The 20904-nt window shown below is 44.0% G+C and overlaps 1 protein-coding gene across 2 annotated transcripts; it reads left to right on the forward strand.

Annotated features, from left to right (window-relative positions):
* Positions 1-7785: 7785 nt before the first annotated feature.
* On the forward strand, positions 7786-14596 carry LOC144470254 (fatty-acid amide hydrolase 2-B-like). 2 transcript variants are annotated; one of them, XM_078181200.1, is made up of 10 exons: positions 7786-7949; positions 11045-11217; positions 11304-11523; positions 11998-12215; positions 12414-12525; positions 12746-13044; positions 13368-13466; positions 13677-13841; positions 13936-14118; positions 14326-14596. In XM_078181200.1, exons 2-10 carry the CDS (start codon positions 11050-11052, stop codon positions 14416-14418), a joined length of 1557 nt encoding a protein of 518 aa, XP_078037326.1. In that variant the 5' UTR covers positions 7786-7949; positions 11045-11049; the 3' UTR covers positions 14419-14596. The 2 variants fall into 2 exon arrangements, with proteins under 2 accessions (XP_078037326.1, XP_078037325.1); XM_078181199.1 differs by lacking the exon at positions 7786-7949 and adding an exon at positions 9171-9349 and having other exon boundaries at positions 14326-14595.
* Positions 14597-20904: the final 6308 nt, after the last annotated feature.

Here is a 20904-nt window from a genome sequence, read left to right on the forward strand (position 1 = left end):
CCGGCCAACGAGACACACCGTGTCTTCGCGTCCTTTCTGTTCTTTAGCTCGATTAGGTCAAGATCTTGTAGAAGATGATCCCTCTCCAGCGCATCCTAGACCGATCCTCGAGATCGTCGCGCGAACAGGAAGACCTGCGAACGGGGGCGGAACGCGGTCGTCACTGTCCCTCGCGTGTCGATATCGATCGTTTGGTGTCGTTCGCTGGCCGTGCGGCAGCGATTTCTCTGGTAGGACGCGACGACTTTCTCGCGGAGGGACCGCAGAGGATGCAGCACTGCGACGTAACCCTGGATCGCGGTAGACGGGACTGCCGAGGGATCGAAAGATCGAGGAACGCGTGCTACGGAGCCTCGAACGACAACCACGGTTCCCACGACTGCGCGCTCGGGACGCCCGGCGTCGACTGGCGTCCTCGAGCTTGGAGGGGACCGGCAGAGGCAGACGTGCACACGCCGATGTTCCGGCGTCACGGCGCATATCTCCGCCACCCCGGCACCAAATCTCTCACCCTTTGCTGAACCAGGCCAATCGGCGCTTAGGAGTCGCCGCCCATCGCATCGCGGGGGCGTCAACCACCCCCGACTTAAGATTTTCGACTTTTCTTAGTCGGACCCGTTCCAATCCACCTATCGACTCTCCGTGGCTCTCTCTGTTTCACCCCTTTGTGTAACCAACCCCCTTCTCGCTCTCCCTCCCTCCCATTCTCTCTCTCTCTCTCTCTCTCTCTCCCTCTCGCTCTCTTTTTCGCTACGTCTTTGTCATGGCTCGGTCTTTCTTCCGTCGCACACGTGTATTCTTTCTTTCCGGCGCGACTCGGCTCGCGGCATGCGAGACTCGCATTGCGAGTAACGTGCCGGTAACAGAAGGGAACCGCGAAGAACGCGGCTAATTCCAACCTTCGCGACGAGGATCCTATTTACCGCCGCGAAGAACGCAACCACCCAGCCAACAGAATGTAAATGTCCCTCGGCTATTTTGAAAGCCAGCAGACTCGGTGATCTTCTCCGACCAGACATCTCCAGTCAACGTCTATCGCGATCAGCTCGATGGAATAGTCGCGAATCGTGTCTTCCGTCCGGGATCAGCGACGACGCTTGTAACAGGGGCTAAGATTGTTTTCACCGTTTGCAGTCGAGCGAACAATAAAAATTATTGCAGTACAGTGGAACTTTAATTGTCCAAACTGTTGATATCTGAATTTTGTATTTTTAAACAGATTGTATATGTAAGCAAATCGATCGAAGGCAAGAATGTTTAATCGAGCATTTTATTCTTATTTTATCAAATTTATTCGTGCTGAGATAGTGTGTGACATTTGTCAACAACGGTTGGAAAAAGTTTCTTACAGATCAATTTAAGTAAAATTCAAACTAAAAGGAAGCTTGCGTCGACCGAAGGTGATAATAATTTCACGGTATCGTTGCCAGAGGACTGTTTCAACCGGGCAAAAAACAAACTGCTTGCGAATCGCATTTTTTGTTCTCAAAATAACGGCAGAAAATACGAATTTGCAGAAAGATCCGCCGCGCAGAAATAATTGATGCGACGCTTGCGCGAAACCGGGCGCAATATGTAAAAAGAACAGGAGGAAGCGTCGGTAGTCGTCCGGACAGCTGTTTACAGTTGATGTAGAATCATGCGGTATGTGACTGCCGTGCCATTAGAATAATAGTGCTCATCCTTTATCAAAAAGCAAGTCGCAGATGCACGGCACGCTCATTTCGTATGACATTTCATTTTCGTGAAAAATCGTCGGTGACGTTTCCCCGCGCGAAATAGAGCGTGGAACCGCTGCGAACTTCTGCCGCGAATACTTTCAAACTGTGATTCGACGTCGCTCAAACATCTTCGCAAAATTTCGGGAAAACCGAACGACGAAGGAAGCAGACGCAAGACGTGGTAGTACTTTTTGCCGACAAGCTGGCCACGATTCATAACTCGATACGGTTCTAATGAATATTAGTAGTTTTATGATTTCGTGGCCGCCGATTTCAAATCTGTGGCCTCAATTGTAACATTTTTAAAGGATGATCCATCCGATTGATAAGAAAATCAACGTTCATATTTTCATTGAATTATACGGAACAAAAGTACAATATCGGCATAAATTTGCTTTATACTTTGAAAATCTGTATTTTCGCGAGCTTTTCAACGCGAAGGAAAACCGTGCGACGCAACGCGGAACTCGGCGGTTTTCGATTCGATTATAAATCATTATATTCGAAATTAACGTTTTCCGTGGGTCTGTTCAACGAGACGAGTGATTAAAAGCTCGCTGTTTGCGGCTCGGTCGCGACGTCGCGTCTCCCAGGAATAAAATCGAATTACAGTTTAATGAAATCCCGATTGGCGAGCCGTGGTCACAGAATAAAATCACTATTCCGCCGAAATAAATGCGCGCCGTAACCGCCGGTTAATTCCGATTGGCCGACCCAGAGATACGCCGAGAATAATGCGTCTGTTTACGGAGAATTTCGCGGGGGACAGCAGAGCACAGTGGGGGTGAGCGGGGGAGAACGACGAAGAGAGGAGGAAGAGAGGAGAGTCGCGGAGTATCTGCGAGGATCGCCGGCTCAATGGACCAATTCCGGATCTCTTTATCAAAGAAGAAAACTCGATTTGAATCCTATCTTTTAGAGCGGCGGTGTTATTAAGCGGCTCCTCAAAAACGATCGCCCCGAAAATTTTGCGAGCAACGATCGACTCCTCGAAAATTCAGACGGTCGATCACCGTTTGTTTGTCCAGGACTCGGGATCCTTTAGGTTCGGCCGGAGAGAGAGAGAGAGAGAGAGAGAGAGAGAGAGAGAGAGAGAGAGAGAGCGGGCGATCGAACAATCGCGGATAAATATTTCGCTGCAGCGAGAAAGTTGCCGACAAAGGAACAAGCATTTCGAGGAACTTTTGCCAAATATTGGAATTCGATAGCAAGTTTTTCCGTGGAAACCGCCGATGTGTTTGCGCGTGTATACATGCATACAGTAGCATTTCCCGTTTCTTTGGGCTCGGCCACGCGGTCGCCATGCGAAACGGTAACGAATATTCCGGGCCGTGCGCGCGTCCGTTTATTTGCACGAACCTAGCAATAATTAGCCGAAATGCCGGAATTGATAGGTGAAAAATGTACGCGTTGCTTTCAAATATTTGAATAAAGACCGACACACGACCGGCTGAACTTTATTTCTGTGACAGCCCCATCAAATATTAGCGGATCTAGTTCGAAACCCCGAGAATTCGTGCAAATTTATTCATCCGTCCGCGTGAAATAACATTGTACACTGCGTTTTGGTTTTGGTTGCCGCGTTACGTATCGAGAGCATTACTATCGCATTAATTAGCAACTTTCGACTACGTGTATCATCGTATTCGTGCCTACTCCTGCCTATGTTTCAGTCCAATGTTTCAGTTCGGCTTAGAGCCGCCGGCTCACTCTAGACTCGCTGTAACCCGTATTTGTAGTTGGTTTTTCGAAATTAATCTTGACGTCCCGGTCACCGTACGCTTTTCGCCTCGCACCTTCATTCAACCAATTATTTGTAATCTCGTGTTTCGTGAAATTACAGCGCGTTCGCGCAGGACCACGCATGCAACGTTAGAATTGTATGGAACACAGTCGACGTTGGACCCCATTTGTTGTAATACTTTTTTCATGTAGAATTTAATGCTATATCCGAGTTTGGGAAAGAAGTATAAACAATTTCATAGAAAACATTTATGGCCACCTTCACGTTTTGATAAAAGAACAAAATAAAACCTTTTTGCGTGCGATGAATAGTTTACGAGTTTTTTGAATGTTGCGAAACTAACCCTGTACATGCCTAAAATAAGTAGGTGAAAAGCGTATCTTCGTTCGCGTGAAATCTTTCGTTGGGAAGATATCGTGGAACCACTGCGTAGGAAAAAGGTTATACGGAACAAACGAAAATTAAAACATTGTCGATAACAGAAATTCGAACGCGTAGAATCTGCGAATTTTTCACGCTTCCAATTCGCCCGCAAGCTCTTCGCCCTGCAGTCCAACGCATTTACAGCTGCTCTCCTCGATCATTTACTCTCAATTTTCGAAAAAAAAAAACTATCGACCACCACGAAAATGCGAAGCAAAATCGGTGGTCGTGTACGATGGCAAAACGGTCACCGTAAAAATCTATATGAAATGCCTAAAATTCGAAGCAGGAAAAAATAACAATTTCCGGACCGCAGGTCTGCATTCATTCGCGGGTTTTGCACAAATTCGAGACCGCGCGCATACGAGCCCCGCAACTAGAACTCCTTTTCATCGCGAAGTTTATTTTCCAAAGCAGAAACTGTATTCACGGCAGAAAGATTGAAAAACAGAGTAACGGTAGTATTCATCGGTCTGTGTGTGTGTGTACAACGCAATTTCAATGCACGAAAAACAAGTCGTGTAAAGTATGGAAAAGCATGCGGAGGATGCGGCAGGTTCGCGCGGAGAGAAAGAGAGACGAAAAAACTAAATAACGTCGCGTAGCTTGAATGACATTTTTCCCGAAATGATAACCGCGCGAACGCGTTTACAACGATTCGAGAATCGCGAACGAATCGAAAAACTAAAAGTATTAACGGCGAGTATGAACGACGGGGTGCGTGAATTCGATCGAGTTACGATGGTTAAGGGTTGGAGCGGAGAAGATTGCTGCCTCCGGGAAAAATGAATTAACCTGCGCGCGGGGAGCGAAGGTTGCCGCGACAAGGAAGTTTATTCGATACATGGCATAAATACAACATAAACATCGTGTTCCGAGCGTATAGCCCCCGGTTCCCCTTAATAGGAGCGATCCGGAGGCAAATCCACGGGAGAATCTGGAGTTCCAGTGAGCGGTAAAGGGGAGGTAAAGGCAGATTGCATCGATGTTTGGCGAAGACAGTGTGGGAACCGTCGAAGAAGACGCAGGGCGGGGTTGGGGGCTCGGGGGATTCGGGATCGGGGTCGGGGTCGGGGTCGGGGCGGCTTTCATTTCGTTGATGTAAGTTTGAGGCTTGGTAGGTCTGACGGGCAACGCGTTTCGGCTTGTCCGCAGATACCCTGCCGAGCGAGAGGAAGGCAAACCACCCCCTCAATCTCGGCCAAAGTATCCGCGTTCATCGCCATCGGTAATCTCCGTTCTTCATCCACGGCTTTCTTCGCCAATATTCTCGACCCCGTGGCTCGCTGCCGGTCACGTGTATCGGACCCCCCACCCCCCCCCCCACCCCCCTCCCACTACCCCACCCACGCTACTCTCGAACTACCCTACTCTCCCCACCGCCAAATCTGTCCCCGCAGGCCAGCCCGCGGTCGTAACAAAAGGAATTTTCCCGTGGAGCGATTAGCAAAGACGAAGGTCGCTTTCTCCTATCGGCTCGTGACACGAGTTCGGCCACTTTCGTCATTAAGAGAAACTTCTCCGTAGTTTCTGCGAGGGTGGTGTCGAGTAATATCTTTAAGAGAGTTACGGTCTCGCGTAGATCGGTGGCCTCTTGTCAGGCCAGCAATAACTCGGACACCACCGGGCTGGGTCCCGCGTAATGAACGCCGATCACTTTTTTAACGCGCCTTTAAAGCCGGTTAATTTAATTTTATAAGACGTTCGAATACTCGTGTGCTCCGAAAATTCGATGCAGACGTATACCACGTCGTCGAGCTTCGAGGTTACAATGCTACTTGTCCAGAATCGTTCGTCTTCGAGGAACCCGAAACAATTGAAATTAGGTTATCAGCTTTCATCGTAGTTCGAAAGCAATTAGAAAGGCGAAAATTAAGACGCGCATCGGGTAAGAAAGTCTAACGAAGTATTGAGCGCGTCGAATGACGAAAAAAAGGGAAGAAAACGGCGTGACAATCAGAGAATACTTTTCGCTGGGGACACATCTGGTCTTATATTTTTATTTTGCCGACGAATCGACTTGGTCGTTCTGGGCTCTGCGACTCTTTCGAACACGCCACGGGCCGAGCCGTCGCGTCGCTTCAATTATTTCCCTATGTATCGTCTCACAGACTCGCGACGACCAATCGTCGGCTCGGTTCTCGAGGCATTATCTTTGCGCGGGCAGGTAAGCGGCAGCGCAAACAAAACTTCGGCATGAGCGACGGATAATCGCACTTTCCAGACTCGAAGGCTTTACAGCCAACCAGGACTCGATACAATCCATGAGAGACTATTCAAACGATGAGACAATCGAAATGTAATTGCGTCGCCCCGATCTCCCTGAATGGCAATTCATTTTCAAAAGGTTACCCTCGACGTTATTTCGTCCCCTCCAATCTCGATTCATCTTTCATTGGAACTCTTTCTTACATCCCATATCTTCTATCGAAAAATTTTATGGAAAGCAGCGTTACCGACGTTCCCCAAGAACTCTCTGACGCGTGGTCCCGCAGCGACGGGAGCAGCCCTTCCCGAGGGGCATGATCTCAAAAATATTTTTCAGGCATGATTGACGAGAGTTCTTCGTTCCTTCTCCCCGGTGATTACAGGTGGACCAGCGAATCTGAAGCAATTAAATCGAAATCATTGTAGGCGCTCGTCACCAGATTTCGATTCGTTTTCCAAGAAGGGTTTGAAATCGATCTCAAACTTGAAAGTTAATCGGCAGCTCTGCAACCTTTGAGAATTCAGTTCTTACGTCACGCACCGCGACGCACAGTGGTAGAAGGAAGCGACGAGGATGCATCGACAGAAATTAAATGAAGCGATGATTTTTTTTTTTTTACATGACAAAATTCAACTGTGCATGCTATTGGGTAAATTTGGCGATATAAATGGTTTGTAATATAGTTTGACGATCATTTTTAAGGTTTAGAAATGTTCACAGAATACCATGGAAAATAATTCAGACGTTGGCAATTGTAATGTAACACGATTTCGATTATTTGTGCGCGGAAAAGCAGCCTTCCAAGCCCTCGAAACCGCTCATTTCGTTCGCAGAAACGTGTAAAAAAATAGAATTCTTTACACGAGAATTGACGAGAAAATAAAAATAAAAAAAAAAAAAAAGAAAGATGGAAATGTGGAAAACGCAACGCTCGAAAATGTGCGCCTAAAGTGTTGACAGCAACGATGACTATCGGACTGTGTCCACGTCGGGCTACGCGGAAACAACGAAGTCCGAAAACAGAGAGATAGAGCACGACGAGGACCATTCAGCGACGCGAACGCTGTTATGTCGGCCCAGCACGGAGAGCCTCGGATTGCAGATTTGAAAAAAAAAAAAACAAACGAAAAAATAGAAAAAAACAGCACTGTACAGTCGGACATCGCCGAAGGTACAGACAGGGCCGCACACGAGAAACAAAAGAAGGTATGGGTGGAAGACGAGAGACAAATTCGTTGAAGAAGGGAACAACGGCACCGCTACCTTTTTCCTTCGCTCGCTTTTTCACCTGCGACTTGGAACATTCTCTCCACCAAAGTGGAAAGTCGTCCTTAAGAAGTATTGACTAACCGTGAGTACTGAGAGCGGTATTGGATATTAACCGTTTCCAGCTTGAGAAAATTGTTAAAAGAAACAATTTAATTTGATTGAATTTCTGTTTCGTCAAAAAAAAATCACTTGAAATCAGTTCAACAAACCCGGCGGCGAGTAAAAGCAGAGTCACTGACTAAAGTCAATGCTACGAGCAAACGTGCTGACAGAGTGGGGACGTTAGAAAATAAACTCTTACTCGCGCACCACGTTACGGTTATACATATTCTCGTCCGGTGCTCATCCTATTTCATTCAATCTCGACGTAAGCTACAGTAGTCGATCTCTATCACCGTCTTCGCCCAAATAACATGTCGTTGCTGGTGAAAAGTCTCGCGAGAAGCTGAAAAAGTGGCACCGTTGCCCTCGGGAGTGGAGTTTAAAGCCCGCCGATCGGTGTTTGACCTGTACTCAAAATAGCTGCCCGAACGGACAATCTCTGTTGAACAGCTCTGGTCTACGTATGTAGTTCCTACGGCTTGTAAGTAATGAACACAATTTTTATTTTGCATTAGAAACGCTGTCTACATCGTGAGTGATAGATTTTTCTTTAGTGCGTGGCTGTGTTCTTTTAAGATTTTTTCGAAATTATAATTATCAGTTTCGGATCGTTACAAGAGTACATTGTACGACAATGGTACGAGAATTTAGATAGCATTTATAGTATTAAAACATTGATTGCCAACTACAGTTAGAGATCCATTATTAACATAAACAACAAGGATTTCGTATCTTTTACTTGTTATTATAATTTTCAAAATGGATTTGACAGTCGATGTATTTCTGAAAAAAGTTGATCCAGCGTACATGATTTCTGTTTTTTCAAATGCGCATCTATTATTACTAGCCTGCGGATGTTTATGCGAATGGATATAGAGATAGATAGACATGTAGGCCATGATCCGGTGATCTCACGCGTACAGACAATACAGGAAAATGTTGTCGACAAAAGTTACATGGTATTAATATTATAGTAATATATGTATAACGTCGATATTCGTTTGGTCTTGCGCTCTGTGTTCTTGAACAAACCTATGAAAGTTAAGGTCATATTTTTTAATGGGAGGATATATTTTTCATCACATATTTTTATAATGGACATCCTGGCCCTTTCAAAACTCTACCCGAGTCTATATTTTGATCACTTCGTTTTGGAAATAGGACCTCTTAAAGGAAACGCGCCACTAGCATTATCTTTACCCGACGTACATCAGAGTGCCGTTTATATTGGGCACCGTTTACATTCGGTCTATATCGTCCGATCCAGTAGACCGGTATTGTTCGTAAACACAGAGCAACCTTTTCCTTGGCACAACGTTGTTTTTCCAATATTTCGACGATTAAGCAGTCAGCAGACCAAAGACTTTCGACGAGGCAAGGTACATATCTTCAAATACGTTTGCTTCCATTTCGCAATAAATCGTTGTATTACCTTGAAATATGTATTATATATTTCTACATAATGTATATATATTAGAAAACAGATTTGTATGCGTTGTGTCTACATATGTACTTAACAAACCGACTACCCAGTAATAAGAAATAAAAAAGGTTTCGAATAAAAATTGGCCAGTACACAGTCTTTAAATTGCGTCCCATTCTTCTTTCGATTCATTCCCAGTCGCAACGGGTTAGCCAGGATCACGAGATAGCACTAGCATAGTAGTCAAGCCTGCTATGGATGTGTCGTCAGTAAGTTCTGCGAGTCGGTGATCGGAGGTAGTCGACCACATATGCTACCGCCGTGATTCTGATCAGTTATCGGTACACAGTCGTCCTGGATACAATCTTCGCTGGATCTTCGTAAGAGAATGCGGTGAAATTCTCGAAATTAGGAGTGATCGAGTCTTGCTTCGTAAAGAGAGAAAACGAAATCAAAAGGTGAGAGTCCGCGAAATCTTTTTACGAATTTTTCTCGTCTCTGATTATTTTCAAAAAATTAAGGAACGCTTCTTCGATAGGTTTCATTTTGCTACAGGTTATCTGTCATTTTACAATCTTCTTTCTGTTATGTAAACGTATCAAGATTTCCGCTGTAGTTAACAATCATATGTTTCTACACAGCTGGATTATTACTATTTATTTTCATTCCAGAATCCCATCGCACTCTCTAACGCCAGTTCAAACTGTTTAAACGGCTTAAGTATAAACTGCAACCTTTTTCGCAACAGACTAAACTTTTATAATCTCCCTTTTAGCTTACTTTTACTATCGCTGCGGTTCGTATCTCGTGTTAACATTTTAATTATTGGCTTAAAACCAAGTTTATCTAATAAACAGTTTTGCCGCAGAAAATACTTTTCATTGTTATAATAGTAGACTGCAGATATTTAACACTATACCGACCGGTTACGCGACTGTAAAACTCTATATCACTGTAGAGCAATTAAATCTATTAACATTTACATATTTCCATAACATTACCGTTAAGCAATATATATATATTTCATTTTAACTTAATTTATCGCGAAAGATATCTAATATATTTATATAATTATATAATAATACGGAAACTTACAGGGATAGGATACATACAAATAGATTTTTTGGTAGGAAACAGATACACCCACGGCATCCGGACGGAAATAGTATCTAACCGGACGGAAGTGTTGATAGCACTAGTGAAGTTTTATTAAAAATAAGTCCTTGAAAAATCATAAGTTTTAGTCAAATATCACAATTCTAACGTCTACGCGTTGATTTTGTCCATGAAACTCGCATTGTTAATTCAAGCGTTACGTGATCGCTACAAAAACAACATATTGAATTCATTACAGAAAATTCCGGTTCGCAAAGCATTTGCAAGTATATTTACCTAACATGACGTTTGTTTGTTTCACAGTTTTAAACTTATACCTAAAATTTTGCGATTAAACCCAGAAACACCCTGCATAATGAACATCAATCAAACGACGAAGAAAGAACTTCCTGTTTGGTTTCTATTTGCATCGCGTCAGACACAGAAGACGTTTATTTCGCGAGCGACAATGAAGCATGTTATTAACTTATATATGACAGAGATTTTATAAATTCGTAGAAATCCAGGTTGGTCCCATCGGATATCATATATCTGTTACCATCGATCAGTTTGTGACGAAAGGGACCGGTTGCCACGAGACAACCTTCAAAAAGTAACTTTCGTAAAAATGTATAATAGAATGTTAAGCAATCCGATACTTCGGGCTATGAGGAACGTCATTAATATGGTAAAAGTTTCATAGCAGGAAACTTTTTATATAACTGATGACGCTAATTACACGTATGGTAATAAGAAAGATAATGGATTTCAAAGATCGCAAGTATGGACATTAACACTCTCGCGGGAACAATAAGATGTCCTTGACAAATGTCTCGTAACTATGTTATAGTGGTCTAAGACGACGTTCCAGTCTATTTTTATGAAGCTGTTATCTCTGCCTTTTAAATGCGCATGTAAAATGCAGATTTCCATGGATTAAAAAACGATATAAATCTGTGGCACAACGATTCAACGGTCCTACTTAATACTAAATATTCTTCAGAGGACGATAGACATACCACTTCCCGTGAAACATAAAAGACTTTTATTTGTTGCAGACACAATGATATTAACGTGCTTAATGTTACTATGTCTGCACTTCTTAAGCTTCGTGTGCAGACCCTTGCTTGCACTAATTCACATTGTTAAACCACCTCGATTACCACCGATTACCAATTCGTTATTAAAGGAAAGTGCGAGCTCGTTGGCTGAGAAGATCAGGAAAGGAGAGGTAAGATTATCCTATGTAATTTGATAATCCATGTCTATTTCCATTTTTTTAATTTAATACATTTTTGTTGCATTTAATGAATCAAGTTGTCCAGCGAAACGCTAGTGCGAGCATGCATCGACCGAATCAAAGAGGTAAATCCATTCCTGAACGCAGTAGTCGAGGAACGATTCGAAAAGGCATTGGCGGAAGCTAATAAATGCGACGCTATACTGAAGAGTGGAGAAGTGACCGCTGTTAAACTGGAGAAGGAAATGCCGCTTTTCGGTATACCCATCACCGTCAAAGAGTGCTTGAGCCTAAACGGTGCGAAGCTCGGAAAGTACCCACATGGATTATAATAGAGAGAGAGAGAGAGAGAGAGGGAGTCCTCTAAATATTGGATCGGCGAATAAATCCGTAGAGTTTGTTGTTTTATAACGGCTTGTGCATTAATTAGGAAAGCGAACGAGCTACTCGAAAGATCTGTTTCAGCTATGCGAAACTGTTATATTCGTTTTTTCGAGTAATTTAATTTATCATGTTTTTTAGTCTTTGGAATGGAATAGCCTGCTATTGTTGGCTATAAAATCAAGGTTGTCTCTCTTAAACTTTGCGAACCATTTCTGTGCAGTGAACCCGCCTGTGAGGCCCTCTCCGTACACATTAGAAATGTCTCCAGCTGCTTCGCGGTAGCTTTTTAACCTTTTTAATCGAAAAGAGGCGAAAAATAGTCGTTATAAAACAAATTAAAAGCTCTACGAATTTATTCGCCGAACCAACAAAATTCTCTTGAATCAGGAATGAGCTGCGCAGGAGGTAACTTTGCACACAAAGGTCGGAGGGCTCCTAAAAATGGTGTAGCAGTAGAGATGGTGTTGAAAGCCGGAGCTATTCCATTGTGCGTGACAAATACACCGGAGTTATGTTGTTCCATTCACAGCTCGAATGTTCTGAACGGAGCAACGTGTAATCCGTATGACACCAGGATGACAGCCGGAGGATCCTCGGGCGGAGAGGTGAGACCAATCAGACTAATCGCTAGACTGAGCTCGCAAATTTCCTAAATCAGAGTGCTTCTTTGAGAAGGCAACACTATTCGCAGCGCCGTCGTTGCATTTGATAGTCGAACCTTTAAGTCTAGCATCCAAAAGATTCCAAAAAGCTTCGATTCAAGCTTCGGTTGCACCTTGACAATTTCTCTCCGATGGTTATAGGGAGCACTGCTTGGTGCTGGGGCATCTGTGCTTGGCATCGGCTCGGATCTCATTGGTTCTATAAGGCTACCTTGTCATTTCAATGGAGTCTTTGGTCACAAACCTACCGCAAGTAAGATTATAGAAAATTGCTAAGAATGCTTCGCTCAGACAGGTCTTAGCTACGCTGATTGCAAATTGCATAAATGTTTGCGGAACCTGAAATCCCATTCAAAAGTTTTAAGCTACTTTGAAAGTCAAAGTCCCGTGATTAGAGTGGATTATATTTGAATAGAAGAGTAGGAATAAAATAATGATTTAATCGAAGAGTACATTCAGCTACTGGTCCGCAGCAATCACTCCGATCGAAGGACACTTTCCCCTTAACTCTGACCCCATGCTTCGGAAGTTACTAGTCACTGGGCCGATGGCAAGGTACGCTAAGGACCTGCGACTTGTTATGAAGATTCTCACGTCCAACTTCAACGAGCAGTTGCGTTTCGACGAACCCACAGACTTGAAGACCGTTCGAGTATTCTATATAGATACTGTCGACACCATTTTGGGTATACACGACACTACGCAGGACATAAAGGAAACTATTGCGAACGCCGCGCGACATTTAAGGGAAATCGGCGTGCACGTGGAACAAGTAACGTTACGATATTTTACGGTATTCAAAATCTGTACGATGAAAATCCTTTTCTAGCGATAAAATATTATGCTCAATGTTTTCGTTTGCAAGAACATACAGGACGCAGGAAATTATCTTACTTCCAGGAAATAAGGGATTCCTAAGGTCATTTAAAGTAACTTTTTCTAAAGTAACTTTTCCTAAAGTAACTTTTTCGTGTTCACTGTACTCGCCTCTCGGTGGTCAGTGTTTTTCGTTTACAATTCGTAAACAACACCCCATTTCCCGGAAGTAACATCATTTTGGGCAGGCGTTTAATCAACTGATTATTGATATTTCAGTTATCCAAAGAGTACGTAAAGAATTTACACTTGTACCTATTTGCTTTCCTCGGCAACGTGACTGTGCCCGTTGAGATGAACATTCCTAAGGAAGACCAGGTGATACAATGGTTTCATTAACTCTTTGATCCATCAAATTTAATTGCAATTCAGAAAAGTGCATTTCTTGTTCTTGCACGTAGATAATTAAGATCGAAGCTTACGCGGTGATTATTCTATCGATTAAAATTATGCTTGAATACACTGGTAATATTTGGAGAAAGCTAGAGCTTGTCGAGCTATTAACGACTGCTGATTTGATCTTCGCAGTCAACCCCGTTGTTTATCGAGTACTTCAAAGCGTTGCTTGGATCATCGAAATATTCGGCACAACTATTGTTATCAAAGATGTGGTCGGACCTAAAGAGTTTCTTATCGCCGAAGGAGATACAGGAATTGATGAACGAAAAAGAGGTCCTTTGTAAGAAGCTGAACGTAGGTCAATTCTTGTTATAATTCTGTAATCGTTTAAGGAAACAGCAATCATGTAAAATTAAGTAGATTACATTGCGAATTGACGTGCACGCAGATTCTGTTGGACGAAAGAACCGCAATTCTAATGCCGTCGTTCACGCAACCCGCGACCTACCCCGAACAGATTGTTCTGCAAACTGACTCTGCATTCTATTCTGCGTTTGCCAACTTAATGTACTTCCCGGCGACGCACGTGCCCATGGGTTTGAACAGAGACGGTTTACCTGTCGGGTGCCAGGTGATTAATTAAATATAGCGGTTAATTAACAACCGAATTCGGTTAAAAACCGATTCGAGTTACCATGAAATATGAATTTAGTATCGAAACAGCCTGAAGATCGCGAGCTTCATTGGAAATTCTAAGATCGTTCAGAGAACAACAATTGCGAAGTTAATTGAAATTTTAATGGAAATGAAATTTGAAATGGTAATTTTAAAATTTCAGGTGATGGCTGGCGACAAGAACGATCGTCTTTGTCTAGCAATTGCTGAAGAGTTAGAGAGAGCGTTTGGTGGTTGGGTGCCACCTCCGTGTTGAATTAATTGCGATCTTCAAAATCCTTTAAACGGTTAGATTTCAATTTGTCCCTTTAAAAATAAATGTTTTGATATGTAGAAGAATTTTTATTATTATCATTAAGTACTCTTTAGGTTACAGGGTATAATGTATACAGTGGTTTAATAGAAAAATACATGATGTCAATTATAGAGTTTATTTACTAATTAGAACGTTTCATTGTTATAATTACTGTACAGTTACAATAATATTGTTGAGAAGATGCGTCGTGTTTAGTCCTAGAGGAGAATTTTGGAGAAAATTTTTCGAAATTAACCCAAAAGTTTGGGAGAAAAGTTGTAAATACTTGTAAGAAATGTTCGGTTCGATATCGGAAGTTGATCGCACGAAATTGAGATCAGAGCGTTAAAAGTAGAGGCGATCGAGTAAAGATAAACCGTAGAATCAGAAACGTTTCGATCAGGAGCATAAGTTCGTGCTGGGGGATAGCAGGCTTGCTAATAGCGCAACGATTTATGAAGATTTCAGCGCGTTGACTGGCGACCGGGCATCGAGCGGCCCTCAAAGTTGATTAATGAACGAGCCCACCGATCGGTTCGATTAAACCAGTGTAAACGAAAGGCCGACTGATAAATATCTGCCGATATAAACGTCGGCATTACGTCGTGACTTCTCGCATAAATCAAAACGCCGCACCGCACCGGAAACAGGAACGCGTTAACTCGACGAACGCGCGTATTGTTACGCCGATATTTAAAATAATGAACGCGCGATAATTGAAAATACAGTGAGAATTCATTTTCCGATGGGAGAAGGGCGATCGGTTCACGGCGACCAAACAATGACGCGCAGAGTTCATAGATCATCGGACATGCCCCATCGAACTTGCAAAATTATTATATATTTTATTAGCTGTTAATGGAATGTAGATGTTTTATTGACAACCTTTAGATCGACGTCCCTGCTAGTTTCTTAAAAAAAAAAAAGTGCCTTAAAAAGGGAAATATTAGTTAATGTCAAATAAAAATTCCTTTTAATTCGTATAATTTTCATATAAAATCAATTTAAACAGAGATCCTATTTAAAAAGATACGTTCATAATTCGCAATCGAAGAGAGACGCGAGTCTGTGGATTAATGATTCGCAAGATATTCGAGAGAGGGAAAAGCGGTGAGGTAAAATGACATCAGGAGATTGATCTCGGGTCTTTAAGTGTGTACCGGAAGGCACGCGCGCGCGCGCGCCTCAATAGAGAAATAGGGGAGAAAGAAACCGTGTGAGTATATCGTCGCGGCGCGGCGAGGCTGCCGGTGACAGTTCTGTCTTCTCAGGCAAATTTCACTTTTTGTCAACCAACAGTCGTTTGAAAGGAACGAATATTGGATTCGGTTATTACATCTTCGACCTTCGCCCGAAATCTCGTTCCCCCGGCAACTCGGTTCGTAACCGGCATATTGAGATATCGTCTTCGGTTCGAGCCGCGAGACAATTCGCTCGAACGAGTACGCTGGGAGCTGCGTTGTCACTGGGAAACAGTCCGACGCTAATTTTCCGATGAAACCGTCATCGAATCGAAAATATCTCCTGCAGCCCTGGCTCTGCTGCTGTCATTACCACGAGCGCGGAAGTAGATCGAGTGACGCTGGTTTTGCAAGCTGCGTCGAGTTCGGCGTGTCGCGCACTAAAAATCTGATGTCTGTTGCAAATGCGCGCAAAAAGATCGATAAATCAGCTTTCTACCTGGCTCGAGCACCGAAACTTTCGAGGCAACCGTGTACAGAGGTGTCGAAAAGGTGACATTTCCTTTATTCGCGATAACTCGGTAGGGAAAACCGGGTCAGAGTGAGCCACGGGGCAAAGAGAACTTTATTGAAGGTTTATCTATGAAATTAAGATAGGTGCGCGTGGCGGGAAAACAAAAAGAGAGCAAGTGAGAGGTAGAGAGAAAGAGAAAAAGGGGAGAAAATTCGATTTACTGGCGGCAGAATTTGCTTAGAAAATAATCCTAGCACTCGATCTACAATCTAAATTTCATCGGTGAGATTAGCGGAGCGATTGGCAGCCAGCTATTATCGACTATTTGTACGATTCATTTTCGCCTGTCATTCTAAATGTCTGCAAAATTCTTGGTCGGACCGCTCGAATTCGCCGACTGACAGTGAAATGTGCTGATAGAGATGCGCATACGAAACATCGTACACCGCAGCGCGGAAATACCGGCATAACTGCACGGAGGAAACGAAATCCAACGTCCATTAAAATGAACACACCCGGGGAGAAGAGTGAATCAGAAAGGATTACAAGTTGGACGCGATCGGACGTCGAGAATGACGGATCCGATAACGAAGGTTGCGGCGCGCTGCTTTCACGAGCATTTCCGACGGACGCGCGCTAGCTTGTGGATCACCCGTGAAAAGAATCCGTCCGACGCGACGCGAGGCGACGCGAGGCGACGCGAGGCGACGCGAGGCGTCCGTGCGGCAGTAAAATCGGAAGCCAGGCGATACGTCAAACAACGGACGATTATCCATTTACAAAGTATTTTATCCAGACGGATCAGCGAAATTTTACAAGCCAAAAGAAATTGCGAGATCCGGACAATTGGAAAATCTTTTTAAAATTTTTTTTTAATTTCGACCACTGCCTCAGCCCTGAATAACAGAAAATCCTGAATATCGGCGCCGGCGTCGACGTGTTAACGAGATTAAAGCCTCGTGGAATCAAGCGCGAGGGTCGAGCAGCGCTAAATAGTGTTGCCTGCTTTAATATCGGAATGCGACAGGTTAGTCGACGGTTACGAGAATGAACCAGAACGACGTAGAAGGTGCGAACAGGGGGTGCTACGACAACACGGCACGGGATGGGGGATGAACGTGGAGTAGTAGCGTTAGCGGGAGGTGGGTGATGGGCGGTTGGCTGAGCACGACGGGGTGTTAGTTTCCTGGTCGGATATTAGCTGTCACGCGGCTCACTGGACAGCGCACCAGAGACACACATATACATGTATACAATATACTTATATGTATGTATATACTTTTTTTATATATAAATACACATATATTATACGGAAGGGGGTATGTATATATCTGTATCTATATATATATATATATATAGGGAGAAATCGGTGTAAAGGTAGCACAGTGCACCTAAGCATCGTGGACACCCGACATTGGAAGCTTGCCACATTTATGTATAGAAAAGTCTGATCCATAGATACCAGCAGACGTTACGGAAACCGGATCGACCATGGCAACCAATGAATTCCTAGATTCCAACGTTGGGTCTATCGTTTCCTCCGGCTCTCTCTCTCTCTCTCTCTCTCTCTCTCACACACATACACTCACTCTCTCCTCTCTCTTTTCCTCTCTGTTTCCGCGCTCATTCTTTCGTATACTTGGCCGAAATCAGGCTTCCTGAAACGTTCGAGTGATCGATTCGCGATTACAGAGCCGAGGCCCTGGTATCGGACGGTTCTCGGTTAGGAGACCCAAGTCGGCCCGCTGATAAGAATAGAGTGACACAGATAAGGGTTGGTCGTTTACGGTCAACACACCGGTCACCCCGTTGCGACTTCAGGAACTTACACTTTTCGGCTTCCTTCGTTTGTCCCAAATACATGTATGTGCTAGCCTCGTATTGCAATCGAGAAGAACGGTTGGCGGAAGGAAGTGAAACGAAAGGCACAGAGAAAAGGTCGAGTAGGTGAGGAAAATATCGCACTGTGCAACGACCGGTTCCAAGAGGGAATTTGTTTCTCTGATAGTAGACCGTGGTTAATCGTTGCCGGAAACGAATGGAGGGAGATCAGAGAAGTGGCAAAGCACAAGATCGCGATCGCAACGACGATTCAACAATAAGCGACTCTCATCCCGACGCCCGTCAAGTCTCGTCGCGCCTCTCCGCGCGATATCCAACTACATACACGTAAACCTACGGCCTACCTACGTTATAGCCCGGGCTCGCCATACGTGATGCAATGCAGCCCAGGTAGTCACCGGAATACCAAACTGCTCGGGGCGAGAACACCGGCACGCCCCATCCACGCGGCCTATACTCTCTCGGCACACATCTTCTTCCAGGCTGCCACGGCGCAGGAACACCGTCACGGTGTCTATGTCACTTTTTCCCCGTGTTCATATCGAATCGCGACCATGTGTCTACATCCTCGCCCGCCTCTATCCACGGGCTGCATATGACGAAACTCATTTTCGCGCGCGCTTTACATCCTGAATCTACAAAATACGACCGGCGTTCCTATCTCTTGTACCGCGTCCGGCCAATTTCACGGCCCGGCTTTTCCATTAATGGAGGATTAAGCTGTCCGCGCTTCTTTTAGCTGGACTCCCGGCCTGTCGAATCTTCCTGCAAAGTTAAGCTGCTTGGTAAAATGCCACGGGTTGCAGGCCTTTAGAGCCGCGTTGCGGCTAAGAACCAAACGTACCAAACAGTCGAAAAGTTCGGAACCGATCTATTAATGAGGCATCAAATATATAATGAGTAATTAGTGTGCGAACTGATGAGCGACGAGCTCATGGTCGACTTTATGACCATGAGGTCGACTTTATGGCGTGAGAAACTACTCCGAAGATTTTTGTGCACTTATGGCGAAAAGCGTAAGATTGTATCTGTTTTTCCTTCGAGATATTCCTTAAGACATGTCAAAGTTTTCTTATTGAAATACAAAAATTCCGAAAGGAGTTCGAAAGGAGACTGTTTTTTTCATTGTAGACGATGTGCCGAGCAGTGATTTCCGATGTCAATTTGAAATAAAGCGAGACTGAAATTCATTTCTTGATCTGTTAGGCAACGTTCCACGGAGGGTTAGGTCCTGAGATCCCATAACTTAATCCATTCCGTCGCGGCGCGACAGTCAATTAAGTTTTAACAAGTTCTTTCTCCGCTCGTCCTTTAAACCGAGCTTGGAATTAGCTTCTCCAGAGCAAAGTGAATTATCGCGGGGAACGCCGAGATTCGCGAGTTCTATGAAAGCTCGTGGCCTCGTCATTACTTCGTTTATACGAAGAGGACTCTGCGCATCGATCGGAATTTATTGGATAAGGTATCGTCGATAACGAAGTGGAGTCGGTCGTAGTAGGTCGGAGATCGAGACCGAGACGGACTAACGGAAAGAGAAGAGGAGAGAAAAAGGTAGAGGAACCGAAGAACGGTTCACGCGATTCGCCCCAACGATATTTCGGGTAAACAGCCGCCGTTTCAACATTCAGCCGCCGGTGGCGAAAAGTAATTCCATGATTTCGAGGTCTTCTCTTCGTTTGGGACATGGATTTCCGTCGAGTCGGCAAACTCGTCTTTTCGTCCTTCAAAAATTCGGTGGACGAGTCGCGCGGAACATTCGTGACTCTACTCGATGATACGCCGGCTCCCCTAGATTTCACGGACTCAGCTTTCCTTCAGACAGGACGTAATTCCTTTAAGCGTCCGTCCCGACCGAGCAACATCGCTCGATCCAGAATTATTCTTATTCTCTAATAAGCCCGCTTCATCGCTCTAGGTTTCAGGCCATCCATCCGTCCGCGTTTACCGCATTTTGATTAGCATAGATTGTGGTTTAGCGGAACGCAAAAGTACCGACGATTTCCCTTTAATTTCAGAAAGCTTTTGTTCACACAACGGGTTAAGCTTGTTCGTTAAACACACAGTTTGCTTGACGCTACGGAACAATGGTCTCCTCCGCCGGATACATCGACAACTAGAAGACTTTCATTTACGAAATTGATCGAGGCATATATTTTCTGGAATGAACGGGTGTTCTCTTCAACGTTTAATTGCGACGCTTAGAAACTGGTTTTCGCACAGAACGAGAACTAGCAAGAGACACGATCGAATATTAAGCTAAGATTTAGAAGCTCCGGAAACACAAATGTTTACTCAGCGCTTACTTCCCTGTAACATTAATTGTTTAAGGTGGCGCAATGCAAATACCGGAGCGGAGAGATGTAATTCTAACGCCGCTCGATAATTCAGGCCTCGTTTACCCGCGCGAACATTCCGTAAGATTATTAAACAGAAACGAACAATTGTAAATTTTTAATCATTCACTAGCATGCGTTTTATCCGATCCGCGCGTTTCCAGCAACGGCGCGCGACAGTGCGCGCTGGGGTGAAGCTTTGCACGGCGCACACAGTAACGAGCGTGTATATCCGTGAAAAAAAATCAAAGATAAATTTTACATTAAAATGACTTAATACCATCGGTAGTTTAATCTTATCTGTATCCAGTAAATTTAATTTTCTATATTTCCTTTTCTGGATTAAGATAAAGAACTCGGAACTTTTCTCATAAAAGAACTTGATTGGGTTCTCGAAGCTGTATCACAAGAGCGATTACAATGGCAAACGAATTCACAAACAAGACCTTATTAGTTTGGTAACACCCTGCGCAATTTTACTAATTATACTGTATCTGTCGTAATATCTTGTTCTCTATAACGTTTCTTTTATTCTAGTAAATAAATAATGATAAGAATTTTTAACGGTGCCCTGGAA

This window comes from Augochlora pura, chromosome 5 (assembly GCF_028453695.1).
Source record: "Augochlora pura isolate Apur16 chromosome 5, APUR_v2.2.1, whole genome shotgun sequence".
Classification (NCBI taxonomy): domain Eukaryota; kingdom Metazoa; phylum Arthropoda; class Insecta; order Hymenoptera; family Halictidae; genus Augochlora; species Augochlora pura.

Excerpts from the sequence above, each read along its gene's own strand:
- LOC144470254 (XM_078181200.1), top strand. The coding sequence starts at position 11,050 with ATGATATTAACGTGCTTAATGTTACTATGTCTGCACTTCTTAAGCTTC. Across the intron at positions 13,045-13,367 it reads TCGGCGTGCACGTGGAACAA|TTATCCAAAGAGTACGTAAA; the intron begins GTAACGTTACGA and ends TTGATATTTCAG. Across the intron at positions 14,119-14,325 it reads GTTTACCTGTCGGGTGCCAG|GTGATGGCTGGCGACAAGAA; the intron begins GTGATTAATTAA and ends TTAAAATTTCAG.